At 39.5% G+C, this 18,556-nt stretch overlaps 1 protein-coding gene across 1 annotated transcript in view; it reads right to left on the bottom strand.

Moving 5' to 3' along the window:
* Positions 1–1,277: 1,277 nt before the first annotated feature.
* The window catches only part of BTBD7 (BTB domain containing 7), a 51,938-nt gene continuing 34,659 nt past the window's right edge, over positions 1,278–18,556 (bottom strand). Inside the window, exons 6-11 of the mRNA XM_036267208.1 lie at positions 17,693–17,853; positions 14,073–14,216; positions 11,688–11,877; positions 6,362–6,540; positions 3,901–4,338; positions 1,278–2,374 (exon numbers count right to left, since the gene is read on the bottom strand). Of these exons, the coding sequence (XP_036123101.1) occupies positions 1,559–2,374; positions 3,901–4,338; positions 6,362–6,540; positions 11,688–11,877; positions 14,073–14,216; positions 17,693–17,853 (1,928 nt within the window). The 3' untranslated portion in view covers positions 1,278–1,558. The remainder of the gene's footprint in view (positions 2,375–3,900; positions 4,339–6,361; positions 6,541–11,687; positions 11,878–14,072; positions 14,217–17,692; positions 17,854–18,556) is intronic.

Raw genomic sequence — 18,556 nt, 5'->3', positions numbered from 1 at the left:
TCGGGAGAAATCAGACTTGTTGACACCCAATAGAAACCTATTGATTTAAAAGTGCATGTAATTCATTTATATGGTAGCTTGTAAAGGCTCCCTAGCCCTGCATAGTTTTAGAGTGAGTGTCAGTGATTCATAGTTTCATATATATGTATATATATATATATATATATACATACACAGAAAAGAGGTTCCCAAACATCCTTCATGAGGGAATGTGCAGAAAGTCTCTTTTCTTCTAAGTGCTACGGCTGTGTATGTGTCTGTAAAAATACAAAGTGAAAGCTCAAATAATGTTGAAGTGATTTAAAACTCAAACACTAATATATTTACATTGGAGAGTAAGAAAAAGTCCTTAGCTCACACATTGCCCTTCCAAGGGAGAGGATCTTAGAAGATCCCATGTGCTCAATGGTTCAGTAAAATCCCAAACCAGCGTCCCCAGTGGAGTTCAAGTAGGACATGTAGTGTTTCACTTAAAAAAAAAAAAAAAGTTTTTCTCTTTTGGTGAAGAAGCATTATGCATTATACAACTTTTTATAGGACACCAAAATTCAGACACACTTTAAAAAACACTTAAAAGAAAGCATTTGTTTACAAACACTAAGTGACATCTGTAAGACTGAAGCCCTTTGATTTTTGTTTTCCTAGAGAGCAAGACGACTGAAGGCAGCAAGCAGTCACTCCGTGTCAGCTGGACAGCGATGACGCTCAGAACCAGAAATTCCCGTGCGCCTGTGGGTTACTTCGCTATCTCCACAGCTTTCGGATTCCAAGAACGCCGATCTCTTTAGAATCTCATTGTGATTCTCTAATCCACACTACCAGAATTTGCAGTGTTTCTGACAGTGTCCACACTGTGAACACAGCCAACAGCTTTTCAGCCTGGGCACAAAAGGCTTTTTTCCTTCCTGTTTTCCACTGACTAGAAAACTCCAGGATCCTGATTGGACTCCCACTGAAGGAACGAAGACCAGCTCCCAAGACTTATTAAAAAAGAATGACAACAGATTTATAGAGATTGAGCAGGAAGATTTCTGAACCAAAGTAATTACTGAAGAGAGGAGCATTTTGATGTGCTGTTCTTTGGAATTTCTATAATTAAAAAATAAACACAGAACTATTTCATAAGAAAATACATCTTAGTGTGCAATCCAATGCACGTGGAAATTGGTAGATGAATGGTAAAATGCAAAAAGTATGAAAATACAGTCCTTTAAATGTGGCAATAAAGTTTAACTTACTGATATAAAACCAATACAGATAAAATAAATGTACAAGTGCAAAAAATTCCATCATCTGTAAAGAGAAAAAAAAGTGCCAGCTTGCTTGCTCTGAAAAATGCTTCCCCACACAATTGCTCAAATACGAGACAGACAGATGCAGCATTCAAAACAACCCTCTTAGCATGCCATGTCTACTAAACACATGTTACAAAAACTGGAATAAAAGAACTCGAAACAGAGCTATTAGCTGGCATCAATAAACTGGTCTCTAAGTTGCTGGGTTACATAGTAAAATGGGATGTCTCACATCTCAGGCACAGACGACTTGGAGGTTGCTCTCAGAGGGCAGACTTTTTGTAGAGGAAGTCTGGTTTGCTTGGTGACCTCCTTCCTCTGCTTACTGAATCCTCCCTTTCCAAATCTGTACTCCGCTGAGCTCCGTGGCCCAGGGACTCACTGTCTGCTAGTCTTCTACTTGATCTCTCCTCTGGAGCTTCAGAACTACATGCAGAATGTGAAGGTCTGTTGGGAGTCAGCCCAAAAGTCAAGTCAGTTTCTACTGCTGTCCGTCCCCTGACATGTGCTGGACCGCTGCCAGCATTTTCTGGGCTCGCCAGAGGAAAGTCTGACCGCTGGGAAGGTTGCTCAACAACATCGAGGTGTATCGGCTCATTCTTTTGTTTGTGTAGATGCCCGTCAGGGGAAAGTGGATATTCTCTCCTAGCTTCTTCCTGCTTTTTAGGAGAGGTCTGGCCAGGTAGGTAGGCTGACTTTAAGCCACTTGGTGATGCCTTATTGTGGCTATACAAATCAGGACCAAAATATCCACCTTGTGAAGGAGAAGGGGTGCGTCTGCCAGGAGCGGGAGTGGAAGGTCTGCAAGCAGCATTTGAGAAGTCATAGAAATCCGGATACTCCTGCTGATTTTCTCGAGCGTCCGTTTTTTGCTCTAGTGTGTGTTTCTTTCGAGACGTGTGTGTAAGCCTCTGTGGGACACACGATAGATGCTGGGGAGGCCCTGGGCCTACTTCAGAAACTGACTGGCTTAATTCTGTGTCTACAGCAAGTTCTGGAAGCCTCCTGTCCTTGAGTGACAGTGTGGACACACCCATGGCGATGTCTGGCATTAGATCATTTAACACAGGTTGTGTACACTGTAAAAAGAAACAAAGGGGAGGGGTGGTTAAAAGAATATGGCCCTTCTTTGTAAAAATGACATTCACTGATTTTGTTTCCTCATTATAAAATTAATACATGCTTACTTTTAAGAATAAAAATACAGACAACTAAAGGCAGAAATCAGAAATAACCCTAACCTTCCCTGAGATAACCACCTGTTAGCATTTTGAGCTATTTCTCTCACCTTTTATTCTTTACATAGATATTATCACAAAATTTAGTGTATATATAATTCTGTCACCAAATTTTCTTTGAGATTCCTATCCAAATTACTGCGCAATATTCCATTGTGCTGATGACTTATTTAACCTTTCTGCCACTGTTGGACATTAAGGTTGTTTCCAATTTTTCATTATTATAATTAAAACTATAATGAACATACAAATAAATTACCTTTAAGGGGAGTTTTTTTAATGGAATTTATTGGGGTGACATGGGTTAAAGTATATAGGTTTCAGGTATACAATTCTAGAATATACCATCTGTATTCTAGATGTACAGTATTACGTGCTCACCACCCCAAGTCGAGTCTCCTTCCATCACCATTTATCCCTCCTTTACCCTCTTCTACCTCCTCCAACCCCCTCAAGGGGAGTTTTATTTAAAATATAAACTAGAACTTTTGTAACTATAGAACTGAGAGCCAGGCCAATAAGATGGGGATTTGGTTTACCAAACACTATCAGCTTTTGTTGCTTCTTCTTTCTGGGGGGGGTTGGGAGGGCATAGCAGGGGGAATGGTAGAAGGGTATAAGGAGAGGAAGGATCACAATTTGATCCAAGGTGTACACCAGTTCCTAGATTCCAAAAGCCTCATTTTAATGAAGATTTCCTGAATTAATATATGTGTCTTTTCTCTATTGAATGTTACTGACTGTGTGTGACAAACAAGATGACTTAAAAACCATTATTATTTTTTTATGTACTATATAAAACAAATTCAACCTCTAATGCAGTGTAAAATCAAGCAAAGCAGTCTCACTGAATTTACTAGCTACTGTGCTAACTACTGTGGCTCCAAGTGAGGGCTCTGATGAACAGCTTGCCAGAGGCAGACAGGCACAGACACTGCTTTCCTCAGTGGGAAGTTCCTGCCACAGTTCCTGGCGGACGCTTCCTGCACTGTCAAGGCGTTTGGTAGAGCAGCAGATTCTGCAGAATGGAAGTCAGGGACACACTAGACATGTGCTTGCACAGAGCACATGAAGTCGCCAAGAGCCCTTTATGGTGCCCAGCACCGCCACCTCTTCCTAAAGAAAAAGAAATATAAAGCTGGCATTCAACTAGCCCACCACATACACTTCCGGTCTCTCTTCTCTGTCCTTTCTCCCCACCTGCACTCTCTTCCTCTCTTTTCCATACCACTCAAGTCTATACTTTCAGCTTGTCAGTACTAGTTCTGGGCATTGCTGAGTTTCAGCAGGGCTCTTGGGGCCAGGGGAATTGCTTCTGCTACTCCATAAACTTTTCCTTTAGGTAAGTTCCTGGAGCACTAACTTACCATTTGTTTCTCTGACGGTACTGCTGCTGAGGTGGCAGCGGCGGCCACTGTCTGCCTCCCCGGTCCTGCAGTGTTGGTGCAGTCCGGTGCTGCAGCTTTAACACCTGGCAGATAGACTGGAGGGGGGCCGGCTTTCGGAGCCGTTCTGGAGTGAAACAGTGAATGATTACAGGGATAAGAAAATGAACGTGAAGGATGCTGACTGGGAGGTCTTTGCTTCCAGCCTGCTTTGAGTTGGTTATGGATGGGAGTAGCTGGGGGGTGGTACGGAGGTGGTGGAGGGGGCAAGGGTGGATGGAAGGCCACAAAAGAGTCTAGATCTGTAAACATGGTTTCTGCAGTGGGGGTGCTGTTAACACGACATCTCCCAGACTGTCTCATTGTCAAGAGCGGACTTTCATCCCCAAAACGTTCATCAGGAAAGAACTTGTGAGGATTCTAAGAAAGATTAAAAAGAGAGAGACTTATTAGCATATCTCATAGATGAAAATTCATAAGCTGACAGAGTTAAGTGAGGACCTATGAAAACCACATTCAGCAAGAGTAAAAGGCATAACATATTTTTCTTTCTTTTTTGTTTTGTTTTTTTAATTTTTTATTTATTTTTTTGTTACAGATATTTTACCTTTTTTACCCCATAACATATTTTTCTAAGCCACAAGCTTCCAAGAAAAAATTACCTTAACAATAGTACAAAAAGAGAGAGTGCAGCCTACCATACAGCTATCAAAAACAGCTGCTTACCTGCTTATTCCAGCAAGCAGGTCAGCAATCTCTTTCAAGATAATATGGAGAATGAAAAAACAGGAAATAAAGCCTAATTCAAACATGTCTTTGCTAAGAAAATAAAATGACCAATAAACAGCAAAGGCTTTTTGACAATGCATGAGTACTCTGTCTGATATTAAAACTACAAAATACTGTTCCTTACCTATTACATAGGAATAAGATAGATTGATATTTTAATAAACATAAGAGAAAACTTAAATTATAAAACTTTTATATAATTTAAGATATAAAATTAAGATATAATTTAGAATGGCAAAGGAAAAAGAAATGAATATAAAATAAGACTCCCTTTGCAGGGATGGAAGCCGTAACAAACAAAAAAAATCAAGAATCCATAAAAGGCCTACTGTCAAGCCTACGAACACCATATCATGTTCCCCTCTGAAGACTTAGGCTAACGGGGCTTAGAGTCTGTAGCAAGAAAATGATTCAATAACTTGATCAAATGAAATTAAATTTTATTTTAGGTTCTGATTTAATGGTCTTAAGAGTTCCCCCTTGTCAGAGGTCTCACTTGCCACAGTTTTAGTTACCTGCAGTAAACCAAGGTCCAAAATACTACGTGGAAAATACTAGAAATAAACGATTGGCAAGTTTTAAACTGTGAGCCATCCTGAGTAGAATGATGAAATCTCGAATCACCCTGCCCTGTCCTGCCTGGGATGTGAATTATCTCTTTGTCCAGTCTCCATGCTGTATATTCAGTACAGTAAGATATTTTGAGAAAAACCACCTTCACATAACTTATATTACAGTGCTGCATATTGTTATAATTGTTTTATTTTATTATTAGTTATTGTTTTAAGCTGCCTAACTTTATCTTGAACTTTACTGTTTAACCTGCCTAACTTGATCATAACCATGATCATGTACAGGAAAAAACAGAGCACATACAGGGTTTGTTCGGTACTATCTGCAGCTTCAGGCATCCACTGGGGTCTTGGAATGTATCCCCCTGAACTGTGGGGAGGCTACTGTACTTCACAAATTCTACCTTCATTGCAAAACCAATGCCATTGCCTCTGTACTAATAATGACTAGAAATGAGATTTTCCTGCTAGTTAAGAAAAACAACTCATTTCTTGATTCTAGTACCTACAGGGTTCAAACCATCATGTAAGAACGGTTCTTTGTAATAAGGAAGAGGAGAAGAAAGGGTGGGGCATCTGGAAGACCTGTAAAGTCTGATAGTGGCCAAAACCTGAAATCTAGTGACCAAATCGGGGGGGAAGAGCGGTAGAGAACCAGAATTTTCTCCTGTGTCTTTCATTTCTGCTGGGCATACACACCACGAACTTGTATATTATACCCACAGTCACCATTTATGTTTATTACATACAAGAGACATAATTCCTTTATATTAATGCACCTCTTATCTTCACAACAATCCACATAACATAAAAGGAAATTGATGCTCAGAGTGGTTAAGTAACTGCTCCAATTAACCAGCTGGTAAGGAGCAGAGCCAGGATATAAACCCAGTTTCACTCCCGAGCCTGTGCTTCGTCCACTCTTCCACAATGCCTCTCAAGGGTAGCTAGCACACTGGAGGCAGAGAAAGAGCACGGATTCAGAAAAAGACCCGTGCTGGGAGCACTCCTGCCATGTCTACAATACTGCCTGGATAATGATCCCGGCTCCCTCTCTGAAACAGTGTAATCCAGTTTCCCACCTGCAAGAGCTCTGCAGCAGCATCGGCAAGACCAAACTCTCTCAGCACACGGATCTGGATTTCATAGCTGACCGTGGCGCCTTCCCCACAGTTCAGCGCATAGGCTCTCTGCACCTGCTCAGTGTGTCGGAGCTCCTGCAGACGTCTGACCATGTCCTTCAAAATGAGGAGACGAGGAACTGGAAGATAGCAAACGGTCTGTAGGTAAATACCTGAGCTACACAAAAAAAATCCATTGAGCACAAGGGGAAAAAAGCATGTATTTTGCATTAGAATCTTCTTATAAATTGTTATAATATTGTAGTTTCCTGGCACCTTAATATTACATATACTTTTAATTTTTTTTTTTTATCCTCACTCGAGGACATTTTTCCATTTTTTGTTCAGATAGAGCGGGAGGGAGAGAGAGGAAGAGAAAGAGAGAGAAACATCGATGTGAAGGGACACATCGAGTGGCTGCCACCCGCACGACCAACCAGGGCCGGGGACAAACTGCAACCGAGGTATGTGCCCTTAGCGGGAACCAAACCCGGGTCACTCTATACCACAGGCCGATGCTCCAACCGCTGAGCCAAACCGGCCAGGGCTACTTTTAATATTTTAAAAAATTTTTAAATTCATTGATTGGTTTTAGAGAGGGACGGGAGAAGAAAAGAGAGAGAGAGAGAGAGAGAGAGAGAGAGAGAGAGAGAGAGAGAGAGAGAGAAGCACATCAATTTATGCTTTCATAGGTTAATACTTGTATGTGCCCTGACCGGGAATGAACCCACAACTTTGGTGTACGGAGACAACACTCTAACCAACTAAGCAACCCGTCCAGGGCTACTTTTAATTATTTTTTAAGGTTTTAATATTTCACTGTGCCCAAAAAACTCTTGATAATACTGAGCAGCTCCTGAGCTATATTTTTAGTTCAGAGCTTAATGAAATTTTACTTGTATAATTCTCTTCTGAATCTCAGTATATTTCCTGAATTTAAAAAATTTATTCAATTTTTTTTTTTTAATCCTCACCTGAAGACACACTTAAAGAGAGGAAAAGGGAGCCCGGCTGGTGTGGCTCAGTGGTTGAACACCACCAACCCATGCACCAAGAGGTCGCCAGTTTGATTCCCGGTCAGGGCACATGTCCAGGTGATGGGCCCGATCCCCAGTGGGGGCATGCAGATGGCCAATTGATGTTCTCTCTCATTGATGTTTCTCTCTCTCTCTCTTTCTAAAATCAATAAAGAAGCCCTAGCTGGTTTGGCTCAGCAGTTAGAGCATCAGCCTGCGGTCCAGAGAGACCCAGGTTCAGTTCCTGCTAAGGGCATGTACCTTGGTTGCAGTTTGTCCCTGGCCCTGGTTGGGTCATGTGGGTGGCAGCCACTTGATGTGTCCCTTTCACGTCAATGTTTCTCTCTCTCTCTCTCTCTCTCTCTCTCTCTCTCTCTCTCTCTCCCCTCCCACTCTATCTGAACAAAAAAAAAAGGGAAAAAGGAAAAATGTCCTCGGGTGAGGATAAAAAAAAATAAAGAAAGAAAAAAATTAGAAAGGGGAGGGAAGAAGGGGGGAAGAGAGAAACATCCATGCAAGAGAGAAACATTGACTAGTTGACTGCTATAGTAGGTGCCCTGACAAGGGGTCGAATGTATAACCCAGGTATGTGCTCTGACAGGGAATCGAACTGGCAACCCTTTGGTGCACAGGATAACTCTCAACCAAGTGAACCACTCTGGCCAGGCATCATCATCATCATCATCATCATCATCCATTCAATTTTTTGTTAATCTTCACCAGAGGATATTTTTAAAAATGTTTTTACTGATTTTTTTAGAGATAGAGAGAAACAACAGTGTGAGAAACATCGATCAGCTGCCTCCTGCACACTCCCTACTGGGGATCGAGCCTGCAACCCAGGCATGTGCCCTGACTGGAAATTGAACCAGTGACCTCTTGGTCCATGGGTCAACGCTCAACCACTGAGCCACATGGGCTGGGCATTCCAAGGATATATTTTCATTGATTTTTTTGGACAGAGTGGAATTGAGGGGGAGGGGAGAGAAACATCAATGTGAGAGAGGCACATCAATTGGTTGCCTCTTGCATGACCCCAACCAAGGCTGGGGATTGAACCTGCAATCCAGGTATATGCCCCTGATTGGGAATCGAACGCAAGACCCTTCAGTCTATGGGCTGATGCTCTAACTAACTACTGATCCATACCAGCGAGGGCAGGGCTTCACTCTTTTATTCACATAACTTTTGAGTCCTATGCACTAGGGCAGTGGTTCTCAACCTGTGGGTCATGACCCCTTTGGGGGTCGAACCACCCTTTCGCAGGGATTGCTTAAGACATAACAGTAGCAAAATTACAGTTATGAAGTAGCAACGAAAATAATTTTATGGTTGGCTGTCACCACAACATAAGGAACTATATTAAAAGGTTGTGGCATTAGGAAGGTTGAGAACCACTGCACTAGGGATTGGACTCATGTATTAGGGTGCAAGAATAAAGAGTGATCCCTGACCTCAAAGAACTCTGGTTTTAGTGAAGTAATCCAAGTAAACCAGTCCAGTACAGGGCCACAAATAGTCATGGAGAGAAATATGCAAAGGATATTGAAGGGATTTGGAGGAAGGGGCCCCAACCTGGACTGGAAGCAGACAGGATAGATTTACTAGACAAGGTGAACCCTGAGTGCAGACGTGAAGAATAAGAGAAAACTAAGCATGCAAAGAATGCGGAATGAAGGCTTTCTGAGCAAAAGGACTAGGCATGTGTAAAACATGTAAATGAGAGACAGCATGGCAAAAGGAGCTGGCGTGGCTAGAATTTGGGGTTCAAAAGTACAAGCAAGAAGAGCATTAAGAGAGAAGTCTAGAAAGATGGGTGGGGCAGATCATGAATGACACTGCATGTCACAATAAGGAATTTAAATTGTATCTCGTGTACAACAGGTAGTCACTTGCGCAGGGAGTAACAGGATCAGAGCTGTGATGTGGTAAGTGCACTCAGAGTAGTGTCAAGCAAAAGTCAGCAAACTATGGCCTGTAGGCTACATCAGACCTGTTGGCTGTTTTTTTGTTTTGTTTTTTTAATCCTTACCTGAGGACATTTTTTTTGCATTTATCTTGAGACAGAGCAGGAGAGAAAGAGATAGGAAGAGAGAGAGAGAAACATCGATGTGAGAGAGACACATCGAGTGGTCACCACCCACACAACCCCAACCGGAGCCGGGAACAAACTGCAACCAAGGTACATGCCCTTAGCGGGAACCAAACCTGGGTCTCTGGTCCACGGGCCAATGCTCCAACAGCTGAGCTAAACCAGCCAGGGCTGTTGGCTGTTTTTGTAAATAAAGTTTTACTGACACAGCCACACCCATCTGTTTAGGTACTGTCTATGGCTGCTTTTGGGCTACAACAGCAGAAATGAACAGAGCTGAATAGCTGTGACAGAAACTGCATAACTCACAAGCCTATAATATTTACTATCTAGCATGTCACAGAAAAACTTTGCTGAGACCCAGTGTATAGTTCAGAAGGAGAGTGACTGAGGTTAGGGGCAGAAACACGAGTTAGAAACCTGGAGTAAGGCTGCAGCAGAGGATGGGGAAGACGGAATGAGGTCCACAAACATTATGAGCCAAATTGACTATTATTTTGGGGGTAGGGGGAGCTATTATTTTTTTAATCCTCACCCGAGAATATTTTTCCATTTATCTTCAGACAGGGTGGGGGAGGGGGAGGGAGAGAGAAACATGTTGTGAGAGAAACACATCGATTGGTTGACTACTGCATGATCCTGACCAGGGCCGGGGACCGAACTACAACCAAGGTACATGTCCTTGACTGAAATTGAACCTAAGACTCTTTGGTCCATGGGCCGACACTCAAACTGCTGAGCCAAACCAGCCAGGGCAAGGGGAGCTATTATTGAATACTTGCTTAGGCATACTCCTAAGCATATTATTCAACCCTACAAAGGAGATATCCCCATTTTGCAGATAAGAAAATTAATGCATAGGGAAGTAGACAGCTTGTCCAAAGTCATACAAATGAAGTGGCAAAGCCAGGATATGAGCCCATGAGTCTTCTCCAATAAGCTAGATAGCCTTTCATTAGTATGGTAAGCAAGTTAGAATCAGGGTGACACCAGATTAGGGTTAAACAACAGAAAATAGTTCAACAAAAGACAAGCCTTATTTTTCTGAGCATGCTTAATTGAAAGTATGTTTGGGCTTTTGAGATTCAGTTCTAAGATTAAATTATGTTGCTATTCGAGTATTAACTCAAGCTGATAAAAACAGTGCTAATTATAAAAGCTTCCAAATCTACACAAATCAGCTACAGAAATATTTCTCTTTATACTGTAATCCAATACATACTTTAAATAAACCTGATAAAGCAACCAGAGATCAAATTCTAGTCCCAGAACAAAACGTATGTGTTCAATTAGAAGTTGCCATTATGTCTTTTATTTTTCCTTTCCTGAAACCGACATTTATAAGCAGAAAATGAATGGTGCCATTTCCAACAATGCTATAGTTTGCTCATTTTTTAATGTTGCAAGAGAAATTGGCAAGAGCTATACATTTCTGTCCCCATTTGCACTGATAGTTTCCTTACCTGAGAAAGTGTCATTAGGGCCCTCTGGTTAAACTAAACATTAACGGATGTTCAGAAGATTTTGGACATTGACAGCCTATGGCCACTTTTCTCAGAGTTGTAAGACATAAGCCTATACATTACAATAATATTCACAGACCAGATCTTTGGAAACTGGATCTTCAGGAAACTGATGATGATCATATTTTTTTGAAAAATATGTACACTCAAAGATGTAAGTTTATAATACTCTCCCCAATGGGTTTTAGGGTGAGAAACACCCTATGGTGATAAAATATCTGAATTCCTCTAAACCAGTGGTTGTCAAGAGGAGGTGGTTTTGCCCCACAGTGTGCATTTGGCAATGTCTAGAGACAAAAGTGTTTTCAAAAGGTTACAAAGGGATGTGTGTGTGTGCTACTGGCATCTAGTGAGTCCAGGCCAGGGATGCTGCTGAACATCCCACAATACACAAGACAGCCCACAACAAAGAATTATCCAGCCCTAATTGCCAAGAGGGCCAAGGCTGAGAAACCCTGGGTGGAGCTGAAAACTGCATATACCTGTTACTATAAAACAAAATTCAAAACAAAAAACTTAGCTTATAAGTATTCATTCTTTGAGGAGAACAATGCATAGTGGGTACTGGAATGGGGAGAGAATTAGCATATATAAAGGGATTACAAAAAGATCGAATTATTTAAGTATAAATGGCTAAAACAAGGTTACTGCCTTACCTGGAATTTCATTGGCTACCACGGAGGGAGGGCTCGACTGGTTACTGCTGATCTGCTGGTGGCTGATCATGTGACAGCACTGTGGTACCGCATTATTGACCATGTAAAGTGTGTCCGGAACATTGGACATTCTAACCATTCGCAAACGCACAAGATCTGTTTGTTCCACCATCATCTCATCTAGCACTGACTGAAATGACAATTCAGTATTAACAGAATCAGTCAACCTTTCATCTCTGTTAAATCACATTTGGAGAAAGATGACTACCTTCATCATATAAAAAGGGAATTACTTTATTGTTCCCAATGTATGAAGTTTACAATTAGTGGTGAAAGGAGAAAGTACCTCTACCCTTTTTAATTTTTAAAGGATCTTTTGGAGTATCTTTAAAAAAAACTATAATCAAGTTCTGAAAAGTTTCCTTTTAATTGAAATATTTGAAATTTAAAGGAAGGATATATAATTAATCAGAAGTAAATTACACATAAAGTTACTAGAAAGAAAACATGTATACATGGGCTAAATATCAGTTCAAAAAAGAAACCCCGGCCAGTGTGGCTCAGTTGGTTGGGCATCACCCCTTGCACTGAAAGATTGCTTTTTCGATTCCGGTCAGGAACATGCCAGAGCTGCAGGCGCAATCCCCAGTAGCGGACATGCAGGAGGCAGCGATCCGTGTTCCACTCTCACATCTGTTTCTCTCTTTCCCCCTCCCTTCCTCTCTTTCTAAAAACCAATTAAAAAAAAAAAAAAGAAATGCTCAAAAGACAAAATATTAAAGAATGATATAAAATTGAACAGACCTATACATAAACCGTTAAAATCAGTTTTAGATTAATCTATTTCACTGAACTGCAGAATAGTCAAAATGACATAATATATAAACATTTTCCACATGTACTGGGGCAATTATCTACTTATGTATAGGCCCAGCCACCTGAGAAACAGGGAAGCTCCAGGAGGACTAGTGATGAGCTTCCTTTTTGAGACAGCAGAATGGAGAGCAGGTCTAGTTTATTCCAGACCTTTTATCACCAGACTCAACCTTTTGTAAAGGCCTCAGCTGCTTCAGTGAGTTTAAGTATTGAGCTTATTTCAAAAAGACCAGGCACAATCATTCTGCTTTTTTCCTTTTTTATAACTTTTTAAAATGTCAAGTGGTCGAACAAAAAATGGAAAAAAATGTCCTCGGGTGAGGAAAGGAAAAGGGAAAGGGAAAGGGAAAGGAAAAGGAAAAGAAAAAGGAAAAGGAAAAGGAAAAGGAAAAGGAAAAGGAAAAGGAAAGGAAAGGAAAGGAAAGAAAAGATGTCAACTGGTCAATAAGAGGTAGATTATTATCAACCTAGTCAACAAAATAAACTCACAAATCCTTTATGTATCTTAAACTAGGAACTCTGATTAATAAAAACAAGAAAATTTTTAAGATAAATTAATTCTACACCCAAACACACATTGTTTTGCCATTAATTTATTTCATAAAGCTTAAAGGTGATTTCTGATTTTCAAAGACTGTTCCTCAAAAGGCCACCCCAAAGTTCATATGGCTGAATACCTCTAATAAAATAATATAGTATTTAATTTTTACATTACCACATTTCCAGAAGAATTATTATAATATTCATAATGCCAACTGTTTGCTTAATAGACCTAAAATATTTTCTTAATATGTGCACTTATAATAAAACTAAACACAATTTCCCACAGTATTTAGAAATATGTTACAAGAGCCCTGGCCGGTTTGCTCAGTGGTTAGAGCGTCGGCCTGTGGTCCAGAGAGACCTGGGCTTGGTTCCTGCTAAGGGCATGTACCTTGGTTGCAGTTTTCCCCCGGCCCTGGTTGGATTGCGCGAGTGGCAACCACTCGATGTGTCGCTTTCACGTTGATGTTTCTCTCTCTCTTTCCCCCTCCCTCCCTTCCTCCCTCCCACTCTATGTGACAAAAAATGAAAAATGTCCTCGGGTGAGGATTAAAAAAAACACAAAAAAAGTTACAAGAAATGATGGCATTTCTTTAATTTATGAAGGAAGACAAAATGTAAGCAATATTCTTTCAGGACATTTTCCTGTGCTGAAGATCACAAAATACTGACAACCATTTCAATAAAATAACATTTCCTTTTCAAGTTAACATTTTGCAAGACAAATAACTACAATGAGGAAAATGTAAAATATAATTTAACATGACCTAAGTTATAAAAACATGCTTGATAATTAAACATTTCAGAAAAGTATTCTGCTGAGTAGTCAAACTAGAATTTACGTTCACTTTCCCCATCACTGGACATTCAGGCCATTTCCAAACATTTATTTAATGCCACAAAAAGAATTTTTGTGCTTACAGTTTATAATAAAGTGGTCTAGTATCTGAAAATGTTTTCCATTACCTTTGCTTCCTCCACATAGGGTGAGAATAGTCGAGGGCGAACATATATTCCAGCATTTTTTTGCCGTAACCAGGCATTTGACTTCCCACCTTCTGATGTAGGAAGTATATCTGATGGAGGAGTACTAATCAAGCCTCTTTTCATCTAGGAAAAAAATTATTTTTATACAGAGATTTGTGTAGAACTACAACCCTAAAATAAAAATAATTATACCTATAAATCAAAATGTTCAAACTTTATCATTTGTATAAAAATTTAGACATATATGTGAAATTTAAAAATACTTCAAATGTTTAATAATATTTAAAGGACTCAGAAATAAAAGGTAGTATAATTTCCTATTTTTTCTCTAAATAGAGAAATGATGTTTTTAAAACAAGAGCTATATTAATTAAAAGTGTAACAAATTGGCCCTGGCCAGTTTGGCTCAGCAGTTAGAGCATTGGCCTGCGATCCGGAGAGACCCGGGTTTGGTTCCCGCTAAGGGCATGTACCTCGGTTGCAGTTTGTCCCCGGCCCTGGTTGGTCGTGCGGGTGGCGACCACTCGATGTGTCCCTTTCACGTTGATGTTTCTCTCTCTCTCTCTCTCTCTCTCTCTCTGTTCCTCTCTCTCCCTCCCGCTCTACCTGAACAAAAAATGGAAAAATGTCCTCGGGTGAGGATAAAAACAAAAACAAACAAACAAAAAAGTGTAACAAATTGGACTAACTTTCAGAGCTCTTAATGAAAACGAATTTTTATTTTTTTCCTTACTCATCTAGGAACTGATTTCATCCCAACTCAGCTTCCCGCCCCCAAGACAAAACAAGAACTAGAGGGCCTTGTATCTGCAGTACAAGGATATAGGCAGTGTACAAGGTGCTTAGGGGCAGTGACTCTAGGGCAGTGTTCTCAACCTTCCTACTGCTGCGACCGTTTAATACAGTTCCTCATGCTATGGTGACCTCCAACCATAAAATTATTTTCGTTGCTACTTCATAACTGTAATTTTGCTACTGTTATGTCTTAGGCAACCCCTGTGAAAGGGTTGTTCGACTCCCACGGGGGTCGCGACCCACAGGTTGAGAACCGCTGTTCTAGTGGAAGGCAGACTTGGCTCAAACTATAACTCCCCACTTAACAACCTCCTGACTGTGGAAATCTCCTTTCACGGGGGCCTCACTTTAAGGACTCCTAGAGGGCCCTGGAGTTGGGACACCAAACTAACTAAATGTAGTGGCCCTGCTGTTTCCTCATCTGTGCTAGGAAAATATAAAACAAGTATCCCCAGCTCATAAAGTGGTTGTGAGGAGTAAATGAGGTTTGGTACAGTGTTTAGGACTTCAGGTTAACAGCCATTATCAGCAAACCTACTGGGGACTTATTTATTATGCAGTGGCCATGGAATTAAGACTATCAATATATTTTTTCTAAGTCTACTAACCCAAAGTTCTAAAATATTTTTCTAAACCAAATTCAGGGTTCAACTTGGTTTGAGTCCCAGATTCCCAGATTTCAAACAAAACCACATAGTTTCTCCAATATTATTCTTGTTAAACATAATAAATGTCTAATTGCTACATTAGTTAAAATTACTTTTAACTAGTAACACATAGCATTAGATAGTATTTAGAGAAAAAAACTCATTAACTCTAATCTATTACAACTGTAGTAATGTTGCTATACTTCCTTTTTTCAAATGAATTTTAACATAACTGCATTCTAGAATACATAAAATACATTTTATATCCATCTTTCTAAAATTATATTCCATTATCAGCATTTTCCATGTTGCTATGTTTGTAACTATAACCACTGCTCAGAATAGCAAAATACTCTGTTAAATAGCTGCACTATAATTTACTTATTTTCCCCATTCTTAGATATTTAGGCTATTTCCAAAAATTTAAGTACAACACTACCAATGAACCAGCTATACTTCTACTATGGAACAGTAATATTATTTTAAAAATTACTGACCTAATAGGTTAAAAATTGATAACTTACTGTATTATATTGCTTTCTTTGGGGTATGTGATTACTAGTGAGACTGAACATTTTTCTAATCAGAGATTCCATAAATATTTAATTGTTTTCTTCTAGCTTCCCATGTTTCAATTTAATATTTTATTCTTCAATCAAACAGGAATTAATTTTGTGTGCAAATGAAATGAGAGTTTAAACAAATTTCCTCCCTTCCCCATTCATCAGTCTAGTACCGCACTGATTTGTGATATGTCATTTATTATGTTTAATTCTTTTATTAATTAGGATCTTTTTCTAGGCTATGTTGTCTTGCCTATTATGCTAGCATCACAAATTAAATATTAGAGTTTTAAAATATACTTTACATTCTGGAAAAGTTATCCATCCTTAATTATGTTCTTTTTAGGGAACTTTTAAAAACTACTATATTTATCCTCTCTCTCTCTCCCATTTTTTGGGGGAGGCAACCTAAGTTTTGGTGGCCTTGCTTTGACAAGGCTTAAAAAAAAACAAGAAAAAAAAACAACCATTATGTTTACAGTATTACATTAAAGTTATAAACTAATGTATGAGGAACTAATATTTATAATATTTATCTTCCCATCCATTAATTTGAACAATGCTGTTAGTTTAAAAATTCACTTAAAATTATAAAATTAGCATGATCAGCTCCATTAATTTTTAACTGAAATACCATTATAAGATTCATTCATCTTTTTTACATTGAACCATTCTCCTTTCCTCCTGTTTTTTGATTTATTGATGTTCTTGAAGAGTTTCCAAAGATAATTTCTATCTTTTCTTATTTTAATAAGGATATATTTTATTTACACTGATAAATGCTGAATTAAATCCTAAGAAACTATCCTCTTGCAAAAGTAACAGTGATATAACTATACTATTCAACTCTCATTTATCAAACATTTGTGTCTTGTGCCAGACATGGGGGATACAATATAGTACAAAACAGACATCTGGCCCTGACCAGTTTGGTTCAGTGGTTAGTGTGTCGGCCAAAGGGTCTTGGGTTTGATTTCTGGGTTTCAGATTCAATCCCTGGCCCCAGTTGAGGTTGTGTGGGAAGCAGCTGACTGATGTTTCTCTCTCTCTCTCCCTCCCTTCATTCTATCTTTAAAAAACAAACAAACAATGGCCCAGCGGGCATGGCTCAGGAGATTGAGCACTGTCTCATGGACTGAGAGGTCCAGGTTCGATTCCTGGTCAGGGCACATGCCTGGGTTGCGGGCTCAATCCCTAGTAGAGGGCATGCAGGAGGCAGCTGATCAATGTTTCTCTCACTCATGGATGTTTCTCTCTCTCCCAATTTAAAAGAATTTTTTTTTTTTTTGGAAAAAAATCAATAGAAAATATCCTTGGGTGAGGGGAAAAAAACAACAAAAAACATTCATCTGTCTCTGACTTCAATGAATTTACAGGTTCACAATACTCTTAGTAGTAGAAATTATTTGCAATGATAAAGATAAAGCTGTACATTTTATTTCTTTTTATTAATTACTTTTTGTTACAGATGTTTCTCTCCTCCCCCCACTGACACCCTACTCTTGATCCGCCCCCTCCCTCTCCCCTTCACCAAAGCTGTACATTTTAGTTCATTTTCTTTTCATGAAAGGGGTAAATGAAGACAGACACTTACTGCGTCACTTAGGACTTCACTGTTTATAGGTAAGATGTGTTCAATTCTCACAAAAGGTAAGATAGAAGAAAGGATCTCTCGAAGCTCTTCAACATCCAGGTCTCGTCTTTTTACACCCCTTTTGTTCACACTATGAGCAGTGCCACTCAGTAAGTTTGGCTCTAGGAGACAGAAAATGAAAAGTCTCCAACCAAATCCAAACTTTCAGAGCGAGGCTTTCTTTCTTCTCCAGTACACTTTCAGTACCATTCTTTATACTTACGTACATCTTTTATAAGGGTTATAAATTATGTTTTATGAAGTTTAGTTAATAAAGATGTTCTTGGACAGAGAAAAGGCATGGGTAGGGAATGTCCAGCCTGAGGGCCCTATAAGGCCCAAGAAATCAATACCAGCTAACATCACACACCTCACCAAATTAGCCTGATCAAATATAGCAGGCTAATTTTTAAGTTGGTAATTTTGTATGGCCCTCAAATGATGTTATAAATATCCAAATGGCCCTTGGCAGAAAAAGGTTTCCCACCCCAAGAATAAAGGATTCTTTTCTATATACTAGCTCAAAGGAAAAAAGATGTCAATCTATTAAAATCTAGTTTGACTCAGGGCTTTTTCTTAAGCTTTCTCACTTTTGTGACCGGTTTTTGGTACAATAAGGACATTGTAGGGCAAGTGCTATTTCTGGTCACTGTAGGTTAACGGTGCATTCATTAGGCTACCATTTATTTAAAAGCAATTTAACAAGATACTAATCTCCTGGCAGCAAAATAAGGTATACTTCAAGATTTTTATGCTGGTCTCCCAAATTTCCATATAAATGAACCCTTTGATCTCTGACATGCATAATATATTTCCATTGTTCAG

Source organism: Molossus molossus, unplaced genomic scaffold, assembly GCF_014108415.1.
Source record: "Molossus molossus isolate mMolMol1 unplaced genomic scaffold, mMolMol1.p scaffold_m16_p_1, whole genome shotgun sequence".
NCBI lineage: Eukaryota > Metazoa > Chordata > Mammalia > Chiroptera > Molossidae > Molossus > Molossus molossus.
Note: the sequence above shows the minus strand (reverse complement) of the source record. Positions and strands in the feature narration are given on the sequence as shown.